General features: G+C 43.8%; 1 protein-coding gene across 1 annotated transcript; it reads left to right on the forward strand.

Annotated features, from left to right (window-relative positions):
- Positions 1 to 371: 371 nt before the first annotated feature.
- On the forward strand, positions 372 to 11,542 carry LOC106815098 (myosin heavy chain, striated muscle-like; the record flags this gene model as incomplete). Its single annotated transcript, XM_014819524.1, has 15 exons — positions 372 to 491; positions 1,368 to 1,487; positions 1,709 to 1,732; positions 1,877 to 1,956; positions 2,212 to 2,377; positions 2,903 to 2,966; positions 3,614 to 3,753; positions 4,166 to 4,855; positions 4,982 to 6,940; positions 7,579 to 7,791; positions 8,396 to 8,553; positions 8,921 to 9,014; positions 9,319 to 9,479; positions 10,217 to 10,381; positions 11,099 to 11,542. Coding segments are annotated over 15 exons (4,248 nt in total), but the record flags the coding sequence as incomplete, so codon positions are not given.
- Between the last annotated feature and the right edge of the window lie 2,111 nt (positions 11,543 to 13,653).

A 13,653-nucleotide genomic window follows, 5' to 3' on the forward strand; every position in this document is an offset into this window, starting at 1 on the left:
TGTGTGTGTGTGTTGTCCGCTCGTGTCCGCTTTTTCCTCCGGTAAAATTTCTGTTTTATTTCATTTTATTTCCATTTTATATAAACCATAAAACACGACAGTTTGTTAGAAATAATCATAGCAAGTATTAGCAACGAGTAAATACATTATCACATGCATAAACCCTACTGAACTGCATAGAAATGCTGTGTTTGAGCATAACTCTCATATCCGGCCAAATCCCATATCCGGATGGGTGCCGGTCCCGACGTGGCCGGATAAAGGAGGTCGGACTGTATAACTGTTTTTTTCAAGTTGCATGTAAATTAATTTACACCCACATTGGCAATATTTACTGTATACTGACCAAATAATGTAATTATTCTATGTAGGAAAACAACAAAAATGTGTTTAGAAACCTAAACAAGCGTCTGATACAGGATGGACTTGATCCAAACATATCAATTGATCACAAGCTTTCTTACATTTGGAATCTTCTGCTGGATTCAGAGGTATGTGTGCTGTTAATGTCTTAAGGCCTGTCTCCACACACGCGGCGCGGCACGGAACGCCACGGAAACGGCGCCGTTCACCCCTACTGGCAAAGTTCAAATCTTTTATATCTTAAGGCGCAGTCTCCACTGACACGGCACGGCGACAGCCTGGTTTCACGGCGACGGCGAAAGTCAAATGAGGTTGACTTTCGCCGGATGCCGTGTACGGAGAAAGACAGTTTAACCAATCAACGCGATTGTTTTTTATCACGTGTTCTGCTCACGCAACCATCAACCAATGGACAACAAGCACATGCATAATTTCTGATCACTGAACCAGAGTGAACACAATGCGCTCGGATACAATGCGCTAAATCACAATGCATTTTTGTTCAGCACAACCGCGCTGCGTTTTGCCTGCGTTTTGCCGTGCCGTGCCGCGTGTGTGGAGACATATAGCTTTACTCATAATCTCAATAGTCTAAGTCATACTTCATTGTTCCCAAGTTGCCAATAACTCACATTCAAGGTGTACTGTAGGCCCAACATAACATGGCTCAATATAATGGAGAACTGCTTGTAATGCACGCAAATCGTTTACCCAATTAAATAGGAACTATAGTTACCACCATAGTAAGATTTGGGCAAGCTAAATGTTGAGAGACAGCTAGGCAGATTACAAGCAGACACACAGAAAGACAGTGCCACTGATAGATAGACCAACAGGCAGACAGATGGGCAGACAGGCAAATAGACAGATATAGACAGACTAACCTGTGAGGCGATATAGGTCTTCAATATAATAAGGCTTCAATATTGATTCACAAATATGAGCACATGATCTCAGCTGCCTGTAAATAACATGCTCATGCATGTGTGTGTGTTTGTGTGTAGTCACAACTGGACAGCCTACAAGATCGAATGCAACGCTCAGATAGGCGACATGCTACAGAACTGGAAGAACTTGAAAAATACATGGCGGCAATGCAGGATACTGCAGAAACTGTGGAGATGGTATACAACTCCCTACAGCTGATTTCCATAATGATTAGTATTTGCATTAGGCTGCTTTGCTGATGAGTTATATTAATATTATTACTTGCCATACTGGCAAAGCAATCCTTGTAAAAAGACCTAATCAGAGTTTTTTTTTTACTTTCTATACCATTATGATTTTTATTTATCTTGCTAGCAGAGTTATTCTTGATATTTATAATTGTTTATTAATTTTATAGGAAAATAAAGAGCTGAAGAAAAAGGCAAGTACCTAGATTATGAATAATAATCAGTCATACTCAGTGATATGTCTCATAAATGAACTATTAATTAGTGTAATTATTCTGAGTGAAGATGTTGGTATAGTGACCTATTATCTATTGCAATCAATGTTATTGATTGTACAGGTAGTGGAGTTAGAAGACAGAAAGGGTAATAGCAGGAATCATGCAAGTCCAACTGATAGTCTCGAATCTGGAACCAACAGGTAAAGAGCTTCACTGGGATACATGTGTCTTGCGTGCATGATTTTAAGGCTGCCAGAAATGTGTCAATGCTTGCGTTTTTCGAATAGTTTTAATGGTAATAAGCGAAGGCGAAGGCAGTCAAGCTGGCTGGAGTTTCAAATCTTATCTGACAGCCATTTGGAAAAAATATACTTTGCATATGTTTGCAAGTGGCGTCATCGGTAGTTCTTACTATACCAGTAATAATGAGTATTCGTGACCTACCTCACCCACAGAGAGGATGAGCTAAATGAACATGAGCATTTAGTACAGAAGGTACAGCAAATGACGAGGGAGAGATTGGAGTTAGATGGTATACTGCAGGACACGCAGCTAGCCATGGCTGACATGGAACGAGAGAGCAAGCAGCTGCTACTGGACAAGGAGGAGATAGCACACAAGGTGAAAAAACCCTCAACATGTAGAAAACACACCCCAGCAAGCTGACATGCTTGATTTTATCATTGTTATAATATGTCTCTAACAAGTACTAATATTACCAGTTCTGTGTGCTTTTAATATCTGCAGAAGCAGAGGTCCTCTCATTGCTTGCATAAAATTAATAGGTAAAATACGCTCGGTTGAATGTCCAGCTAAGCCCCTCTATCTAACAGTCATTACTAAACGATATCATGCTGTCAATTAAAATTAAAGCTGCTTGTTAATTCTTAACATACTAACCTGTGCTAACCTGTGGATAGCTATGTTAATCTCTACAAAGCTGTGCTAACGTATAGTAAGCTATAGTGACCTAGCTGTGCTAACCTGTGGATAGCTATGTTAATCTCTACAAAGCTGTGCTAACGTATAGTAAGCTATAGTGACCTAGCTGTGCTAACCTGTGGATAGCTATAGTAACCTCTGGAAAGCTGTGCTAACCTCTAGTGTGCTATGGTGACCTGTGCTAACCCATGTTTGTGCTTACAGCTGGGTGAAGCTCTGTATCAGTGTGATGAGATGGAACAACAACTGAGAACTGCTCTGTGTGGTGGTGGGTGCTAATAATAATGTGGCACTGACTTAATTTATGCACTCCTGCTCTATACCTTGAATCTATAGCACCAAACCTTCCAATCCTAAACATACTCCAAAAATTAGGAACCATTCAATCCTGAGCCTAACCTAGATAGTTTCCTGTCAAACCTAAACCGAGCTGAAACCTTAGGCACTGCATCTCTAACCCAATACTAGGCCCACAGCAATGCTGAAGTTAATGCCAAATATGTATATTGATATGTTCTCTGTTTTAACCTATTATAGGTACTCTGTGAAATTTTTGTTGTGTTGATTAATTATGCATGCCCTTCTCCATCTTCTTTTTAGGTAATAATGAATAAATATTACATGTATTTTTAAAAGCACATATACTGCATACGTGTGGTTTATCACACCATTAAATGTGTTGAGCAAAAGGTTGGTTTCATAATAAAAGTCATAGCTATTTGTAGTGTATTAACTGATATTAATTTATCAGGGAACGTGTATGTATATATATATATATATATATATATAATAATATTATATACATATACTCTTTGTTTAGTGACTACTTTCTTAAAAGTATTATGCTACAGTATCACTACTGATTAGTAACTACACTACTAGCATGTAACTGTGGACATTGGCATGTTTCTGCAGATGAATCATCGAAGCAAGCTGAGTGGAAGCTTAATGAGGAAAACCTGAGGCTAATTCAAGAGATCAATGCTGCTAAGCTGAAACTCGTAACCACGGAGACAGACTTTTCAGCTTTTAGAAATGAAGCCAAAACAAATCGGGTAGGGTTGTTATTAAACTCTGACATGTCATCTAATCGATCTTGTTATAGCTTTTGAACATTAGCTACTTGTTACTAAGGAGCTATGGTAAAATATAATTGAAAAAAGACCATTAACATTAACCTGTACTATTACGGTGGGGGGGGGGGGAACAGCAGCCAGTTGTCTCACACATAAATAGCAAACTATTATATTAGTAATTATACTTGCATATTAAATTAATGCTAAAGTTCAAGGCTATAATAACATTTGCACAATACTTCATGTGTAAAAGTCATGAAATCCTCAACTCATTTAATGACCACTATTAATGATTTCATAACTACTTGTAATGATTCTAAGAATGACCTGCGCTACTGCATATATGCTACTGTGCTGCTGAGTATAACGGCGGCATTGGCTTCCTTTTTAGAATCGACTTGAGAACACGATCGGTGATATGAAAGAGGAAGCTAAGCGACTGAGGAGTGAGCTTCAGTCCAGCGTGAAGATGGAGCAGGTTGATGGATCAGAGCAGCAGAAGGTGACTGTGTGCCGCGCGATGGAGAGGCTGGAGCAGCAGAGGACTGCGTTCGATGACGAGGTGAAGCGGGTGACAAGTGACTACGACCGACTGAGACTCGATCACGCCCAGTCACTGCGCACGGCCGAACGCGACGCCGACAACTACGGTCACCAGCTGCGCCGGCTGGAGGCTGAGAAAAGCCATCTCGAGACAGAGAAAGATCATCTTGAGACAGAGAAGGGTCGTCTTGAGACAGAGAAAGATCGTCTTGAGACAGAGAAGGGTCGTCTCGAGACAGAGAAAGATCGTCTTGAGACAGAGAAAGATCGTCTAGAGACAGAGAAAGATCACCTAGAGATGGAAAACAATCGTCTAGAGACGGAGAAAGGTCGTCTTGAGGCAGAGAAAGATTGTCTTGAGACACAGCTTGCCAGAGCCAGACGGTCTCGTGAGCGAAGTCCTGCCAATGAGATGTCTCAACTCTCCACGAATGATGAGCAGCAGCAGCCACAGGAGAAGAAGGAGAAGGAGGAAAAGAAGGAGAAGGATGAAAAGAAGGAGAAGGAGGAGGAGGAGGAGGAGAAGGAGGAGGAGGAGGAGGGAGAGAAGGAGGAGGAGAAGGAGGCGGGTTCGGCGTCGGAGTTCCTGGCGATACTGGGTCGGACTCTCTCGTCGCTGCCGGCTGCGCGACGCAACGACGTCGTCACGGCGACGAGACGCGAGGACGTTGTCATGGCGACGAGATGCGATGATGGGCCGTCGACGGAGTCGGGCGTGTGCGCGGGAAAGCTGTACAGCGAGCGAGAATACGTCGCCGTTCTCGAGGAGCTGCAGTCGACGCGCCTCAGCAACTACGAACTTAACGAGGAGATCGACGCGCTGAAGTCATCGCTGCTCGCCGCGCAGACGACGCTCAAGGTCAAGTCGAGGTCGCTCGAGGTCGGCGCGAAGTCGCGTGAGAGTGAGCGCCTCCTGGTGGAGGAGCTGGAGCGGTTGCGCGGCGAGAACGTGGCGTTGGCGTTGGATGAGGAGCGAGCGAAGGCGCTCGGCAAGCAAGCGAGCGACGCACTGCGGCGGGACATGGAGCGGCTGGCGGCAGTCAACCGCGAGCTAGATGGGCGCCTGCAGGCAATCGCGCACGACGCGAAGGAGTCGGCAAACGCCGACCTGCGTAAGCTCGAGTCCGTACAGAAAGCGCGACTCGACGCGCGCCACCAGGCGGAGGCACTGACGCTCGAGAATGCGAGACTCCGGGCAGAGCTGCACGACGGCGAGGCGGCCCAGGGGGCGCTGCGAGCGACCGTCGACGAGCTCGAGCGCAACACTGGCGCCCTCCGGCGGGAGATCGCCGAGTTGAAGGCGAGCCACCATGAGGAGATGGAGTGTTTGACGGCGCGGCAGGCAGCGATCTGCGACGAGGGTGCAGCGCTGCGGGAGGAGATCGACAAGGTGATACAGATGCGGCGGCGCGACGTTGACGTAGCACAGGGGAAGCTGAGCGCTTCGTTAGAGGAAAACCTCGGCTGCAAGCGGCGACTGAACGAGATGGAGATCGCGCTCGCGAAGGAACGTGAGCGCGCGCGTAAGTCGGCCGAGGCAGCGGCCGCCGCCCTCCTGCGGGTGGAGGACGGTGAGGGGCGATGTACGGGCGAGCTCGACGCAAAACAAGCGAGCATCCGAACGCTCGAGAGCGGGCTGCGGGACGCGCAGGCGCTCGTCGACGAGCGGGAGCGAGGTCACCGGCTCGAGGTCGCCGGGTTGCTAGGCAACCTGGAGCGCGAGCGCGCGACAACGCTCAACTGCAAATCGAGACTCGAAGAGGCGGAGCGTCTGGTTGCCGCGGGCGACGACGACCGACGCGCCGGCGACGCCCGCCAGGCGGCGCTGAAGAACGAGATGGGGGCGCTGCTGACGAAGCTGCAGCGGGTGGGGGAGGAGGCGCGACGGCGGACGGAGGAGGTGGCGGCGACGCGGACCAAATACGACGCGACGGCGCAGGCCTTGCGCTCGGAGCTCGAACGCGCGCGCCGGGAACGCAACGTCGCCGTGGCGACGCTCGAGCGTGCGGAGGCAGACGCAGACGAGCAGACTCGGGATGCAGAGCGGAAGCTGCGGAACGAGAATGAATCCCTGCGCGCGGAGAACGCCGCGCTCACGGACGCGCGCACGCAAGAGGAGCGGCGGATCGAGGAGGAGCAGCGATCGACAGAGCGACGGAGGCAGGACCTCGAAGACCGTCTCAGCACGGCGCTGTTCGCCAAGCAGAAGGAAGCCGAGTTCCTCTCAGAGAAGGTCGAGGACGGCAGGCGGGCGACGCAGGAGCTGGAGAAGAGACAGCAGGAGTTGAAAGAGGAGATGGAGCGGGAGCATCTAGCGACCTCTGTGAGGATGAAGGGAGCGGAGGCAGAGGCGGCGAATGTGGGCGCGCTGCGGGAGCGTCTGCGAATCTCCGACGACGCAGCGCGTGCTCTCTGCGATGACCTCACACTAGCACGCCGGCACACGCAGGAAGCTACCGACGTCGCTCACCAGGTGGCAGCACTGCAGCAGGATGAGCTGGTGGCTCTGCAGGATCAGGCGAAGAGGCGTGAGCGCGACCTGGTGGGCATGCGAGAGCAGATGGAAGCGGAGAAGGACAGGCTGCAAGCACAGGTGGAGATGCTAAATGCAAAACACTTGCAGGTTAGTTGTAATATACAGCTATGTGTGAGAGCTGACTAGTATGGAGCTCAACCCTGTAATCAGGGTGTTAGCCAGGAAAAATTCACGGAGTCTCACCATCTGAGCGAAGCGCCCTAGGGGAGAGGGCCTTGCCTTAAAATGGAGGAAATTTATTATGAAATGCCAAAAAGAGAGGAATCTGATATGATTTTATATTCTTATAAGCACTGTTGTCATTTATACAAGGTGTATTATATAAAATTGGGCCGCCCTCATGCCGTCTCTATCAAATGTCATCCGTCACATCTAAATAGGCCGTCCAAAAGACGGGTAGGTGGGTCTCTGGCTAACACACTCTGAATAATGAGGGTAAATAATATGAACAGTGGTTTAATCAACTGTTTGATTATATGACATCTATGCATTGTAGAGCTGCCGTATCATGATTGGCTCGTGTGGCATGAGCTACAGGCAACTATTAGTCGGTGCTGTGATTGGACGTACTAAAACATGTTTGGCATTGAAGTATCACAGTTGATATTTTTGCATGTCGAAAACCAAAACTAAGTGGGCTGAACCAATCTAGCAACAAGGGGAACATGGTTATTTCGCTCGGGTGGATGGATCAGTTGTCTGCTAATTGCTTTAATCGTCACCAGATGCAAGCTATGAAGTCACACATCGAGTCGGAGCTTCAGGCGTCGATGTCAGATCACAGAGAGGAGGTGCGGAAGCTGAGGAGTGAGCTCAGCGCCATGACGACGGAGCGAGATGAGGTGGCTGGGCGGATGCGGAAACTGCAGAGAGATGCTCAGCTGCGTAGGGAGAAGCTGGAGTCTGAGCGGGTACGCGTGCAGGAGGATCAGAACAAGGTGAGTATTAGCTTAGACTCTGAGACCGTAGTCATCAATCGCCTGCAATATACACTATACAGAATGTACAATGTACAGTGTGCAATATAATACAATATGTGCTGAGCAATATATAATATACAATACAACTTACACTATACAATGTAATATATTACAATATGTGATATACAAAGGCTACATTATAGTTAAAATGGCAGTGGAGTTCGATATTGCTTCTAGAGTTGTGATGTTCTATTTGGATACATTTTGATTCTTCAATATATAGCACGTAGATACATCTCGCTCTCTCTTTCTCTCTCTCTCTCTCTCTCTCTCTCTCTCTCTCTCTCTCGTCTCTATATATATATATATATATATTATATATATATATATATATATTATATATATATATATATGTCAATGCAAAAAGGTTCAAATAGTAAATGTATTTTTAGAAAATAAGTGGATTACATATAACACGTACATGAGAATATTATTACCATCCATTTCCATTTGTAAATATGCTGCAATATTTCTGTATAGTGTTGTGGTGTGTGTGATGTGGATATTTCTTCGCCACTGGAGTATTACTATAGTAATTAACAACTCTGTTACAAACATCTAGGTGGCTGGGCTAGAACAGAAGCTGGCAGAGACCAGCGGATTGCTACAGACAGCCGAACACCGTCTGGGGAAGATGGCCGACACTAAACAGCAGCTGCAGATCAGACTAGCAGAGCTCAGTGAAATACAGCAGGTGTTGTGTGTTGAACAGACGCAAAGGTAAACTGTCATCAGATACTCAGCCATCACTGCGAGCTCCTTTTACGTCTTGTTGCAAGTAACACCATAAACGCACGATCCCATTAAAATGTAATGCCAGTAAATGTTCATGCTGTATGTTCCTTCCCAATTAGCACTATATAGAAAGGTATGTAACAAAATCATGTAAAAAGTAAATGATGAGATATCTTTTCAGTATCATAGTTATCTATACAGTTGGCATTGGATTATCTGAACTACCGTGAATTGTCTCGAATTTCGGCAAGGTTAATTTACATAAACGGATAACTCATGCGCACACAATCAAAACTTTACTCTGTAGTGGGAATTTAGAAAATTCAGAGGGGGATGTCCTTCATGTTGACAGAGTATCCATCGAGCGCGAACTGGAGACATTGAAAGAAGAGGTGTCACTGCAGAAGGCCAAAGAATCACACGGGTCGTTGCCTGCCCTGAAGCAGGTAAGAGACAGATAGATGGTGCTTAGTGTAAACCTTTAAAACCAATAAATCTATGTGTATTCTCTGGGAGATTCCTGCTCAAACTAAGCTTCAATGCCATTGTTTTTTTAATCTCAAAGGTCGCATGATTACTGTTAAATAATCGGCTATGCTAGATTAGTTAGTTACGCTGTTGGTGGTTAGGTGTTGTTGATGCCGTAGTCGTTGTTGTTGTTGTTGTTGTTGTTGTTGTTGTTGTTGTTGGTGGTGGTGGTGGTGTTATCGTTGCTGTTATTGTTGTTGTAGTTGATTTTTTGTTTTGCAGCAGTTGCAGAGCAAAAATTCTTCTGAGATTATCTGTGCGAAGGACAAAGAAATTGTTGGGATAAAAGCAGAGATGGCACGTCTACAGAGAGTGCTAGATGCCGAGTCACAACGCAGAAAGACAATGTCACAGCGTAGGAAAAACCAGCTATCTAATCATAGGTGTGTTGTAATAGGAAACTGAATCAATTTAACGTGAACTTGTTTAACCTCTTCTTAGTTAAACAGTTTTAAACCACATGCACAAGTTCATGGCAATGTATAATTAGAAGCACTTGTACATCTGTAAGCAAACTAAAGTAGTGTAATCTGCAACTACCATGACTACATCCACAGTGATGCATACAGCAACTACAGCTAGGTTTATAAAGCATATTGTACAAAATTGGTGCACGGTTATAAAATATCTAGTACAAAACTCGATGCACGTTAATAAAGTATGTAGTCCCGTACTGCATACACGTACGTTTCTTCTATGTAGCATACAACCTCAGACGCGTGTGGAAAGTACACATAGTGTAGATCTGTTGAGGCCACAATTTAAAAAAATCTTTGTTTACCCTCACCTGACCCACGCTAAAAAGTTTGGGTAGGTAGGTAGGCTTTTTTTGAGGGGGGTCTTTTTACAAATTCAGCATGGTGTCTACATGCTCGGGTGTGCTTGTGTGGAGATATACCTTTTATGTTGAATGTTTGTTTTGCTTGGTACACATAATGTACAGTGATACAATTTGTAAAAAAAAAAGAATGAGAAAGATAATAAAAAAAATTGAGTCGGGCCCTTATTGGCGGGTCGGTTGGGTGAGGGCAAACAAACTATATTTTTATTATGGCCTGGTGTAGCTGAGAGTAGACTGAGACTTGTACTAGAGTAGTAATTGTGATGATGTGTTGCACAGAGAGGCTCACGTCAGGAATGTGAAGCAGCTGGAGAAGCTGATTGGCAGCCTAGAGCAGGAATTGCAGTTATGCCGACTGGAGCTGACTGGAGAGAGACAGCTGAGCGATCAGCTGAACAAAACCCTGTCCATCCTGCACTCTGAGAAACGACAGCTGCTGCTGAGGTGAGCTGGGACATGTGTTGGGACAGGAGCTTGGACAACTCTCTCTCCCCTCACTCTCTCTCTCTCTCTCTCTCTCACAACACACACCACAGAACACAACACACACACGCGCGCGTGGCTTAACGTATCTGTGTTCATGTGTCTGAGAATGAGAGAGAGAGAGAGAGAGAGAGAGAGAGAGAGAGAGAGAGAGAGACAAAGTATGAAGACATTGTGTTCATGTGTTACGATCTAAGATAGTGCATGTGTGACTAGCAAAACTAATTTTGTTAAAACAATGTTATGATAACAATTGTTACGTTTGTAATTGTTAAACCTCATTTTAGTAACATTCAATTAATTTTATATATATTTATAACGCTGTTTTTTATCTCATGCATGCTGCTGCTATGCTGTCAGACAGTCTTGTCAGGGCTGTAGCCTGCGGGGGGGGGGGCAAAAATTAAATAAAATTTAAAAAATAAATTGTTCTACTAAAAGAAAATTGTCGTAGTCAGAATGAAGGCTGTACATGTACTCAAAAGTGCCTCAAATACCATCTCCTGCGATCTACATTTTCAAAATTTTCGGGGGAGGACCTATTTCTCACCCCCTCCTTGAAATCCTGGATCCGTCATTGCCCCCCCCCCCACCTAGGCATTTTCTCAGCCTGCGGCCCTGCTTGTAATGAAACTGTCATCATCATTATATTAATGATTGGCGGCTCCTCGTTACCAGGGTGGAAGAGGCGACTACGGCTGTCAGAGACAGCAACAGGAGAGAACATCTATTGCACAGCCGCTGCCAACTTCTCGAGAAGCATGTATCCTGATCACCTACAGTCTCGTTTGCTCCGGAATTATGCTGTTCTAAATTGGGAGTGCACCCATCACAGTAACAGGGCTGCCAACTCTCACACATTCGGCGTGATACTCAGGCAATTGAGGCTAATCTCATGCTCTCACGCCGGATCTGCTAATTCTCACGCATACAGAAGCAATGAAGCAGAAACGTTTTGAGCCATCCATATATATACATGTACCTGATCCATCTAAAAGCAGAACTACATTATATTGCATTACATACATGTGTATGTTTAAAAACTCACTTAAGTATGCAGCACAATGCACAATTTCAAGCTGAAAATGCAAAAGCTCCCTGGTGTGGGAGAGGGGGGGGGTGCCCCCACACCCTCCCCCCGCTCGGTTGCTCCGCTCCCTCGCATAATCTCACTCTCATCTCTAACTCAATGTTGGCAGCCCTGCAGTAATAACTAAACTATGCTGTTCAGTGGTGCAGTGCGTGCACCCCTTGCTGTGTGCCAATACAAACCCATCTTTTCAGCGTTGTGTCATAAATGTGTGTTAAATGTAACAAGTGTAGGATGTACATAGGTTGTCCAGAAACATACACGTTATCTTGAAGAATTTATCATGGTTAATATCAATTTATCTTCTCTTTCTATCTGGGCTCTGTTTATGAACTTATGATCACTTTCCCTCATACTAAGGGTATACTTTATTTATCAATCCATAAAAGCGTTACAAAGTGATGTAGTGGCTGAATACTGAATGCTGAGTACTGAATATCCATATCAGTTCCTCATATGCATTCTATCAAAGTGCTTACTTTTACCCAACAATCCATGCAGCAACATATCATTCAAGGCTATAGCTTTGCTGTGTTGGCACATATCTACACTTTGCGCAATTACAACGCTTTGTCCTAAAGCATATAAGTTGATTTTGAACTTCGTCTGCCAAATAATATTAATTGCCAGTGTGCGAGAGAAGCAGAACTTTGCCACAATAAATGTGTCTCCGCTGCTAATCACACAATTTGTGTTGAACCACAAATTCATATCAATATCCATTCGAATCAATATCATATTGAACCCGTCTAGTTTTGCTAAGTTGGTGCCTTCTTGTTTCTAGCTAATGGGCGTTGGTTTTCTAGAAAAGAACTAAGGAACTATTTATCACTGTCCGCAAAATGTGAGGGTATTTTTTTACTATGCGGGGAGGAAGGTCTCTGCACATAGTCAGGCACTCTTCTTGGATATTACATTACATGGTTGTCTGTGCAATGCTTTATAGGAGTAGCTGTAGCTTACACAAACTGTAAGGTGAAAAATCAAAAGATCATAATCATCATGATTTTATGAAACATTTATAGATAATGTAGACGATTAGATGGATGGATAGTATTTAGCTATCTACTTTCAGTCTGGATCAAGTGCTATTCTGCAAATATTTATGTGCAACATGACAAAAATTAACCGTCCAAACTAAAACAGTGATAGATTTAATTTGCACGTTTATGTATTTTTTGTTTAAATATTTAATATTGTGTTATATTTAAACGTTTATATTTACACGTTTGTAATTACAGTCCTTGACTATTTCTGGACTAAAGCTATTTTAGTATGTTTTTCCCATACGTAAACATAAATTAACCGTTCAAACTAAAACAGTGATAGATTTAATTTGCACGTTTATGTATTTTTTTGTTTAAATATTTAATATTGTGTTACATTTAAACACGTTTGTAATTACAGTCCTTGACTATTTCTGGACTAAAGCTATTTTAGTATGTTTTTCCCATACGTAAACATAAATTAACCGTTCAAACTAAAACTGATAGATTTAATTTGCACGTTTATGTATTTTTTTGTTTAAATATTTAATATTGTGTTACATTTAAACACGTTTGTAATTACAGTCCTTGACTATTTCTGGACTAAAGCTATTTTAGTATGTTTTTCCCATACGTAAACATAAATTAACCGTTCAAACTAAAACAGTGATAGATTTAATTTGCACGTTTATGTATTTTTTTGTTTAAATATTTAATATTGTGTTACATTTAAACACGTTTGTAATTACAGTCCTTGACTATTTCTGGACTAAAGCTATTTTAGTATGTTTAATCTTCATTTAATAAACATACATGAAATTTTAACTGGTTGATTTGGTGATATAGTTTTTGCAATATGTCACTGCGTGTGCATATTTGCTATTTAATTAGACTAATCGTCATTCAATAAACTCAAATTTCACAGAGATTATAGCTAAGACATGTGTCTATAATAGCTAGAATTTATAGAAATGTAACTCGAATTGTTCGCGCCATATGATAGTTAGTACACTTTCCTACAGGTCATAGCGTATGCGCCTACTACTATGTGGCGGGGTATAAAAAATGGAAACGAAATGTTACGAATTTTATTTTTCTCCTCCAATCACAGGTCGGAGCAATTCCTCGTGTTTAGACGCATGTCCCACATGGGAGAT

This window comes from Priapulus caudatus, unplaced genomic scaffold (genome assembly GCF_000485595.1).
Source record: "Priapulus caudatus unplaced genomic scaffold, Priapulus_caudatus-5.0.1 Scaffold1042, whole genome shotgun sequence".
Taxonomy (NCBI): domain Eukaryota; kingdom Metazoa; phylum Priapulida; class Priapulimorpha; order Priapulimorphida; family Priapulidae; genus Priapulus; species Priapulus caudatus.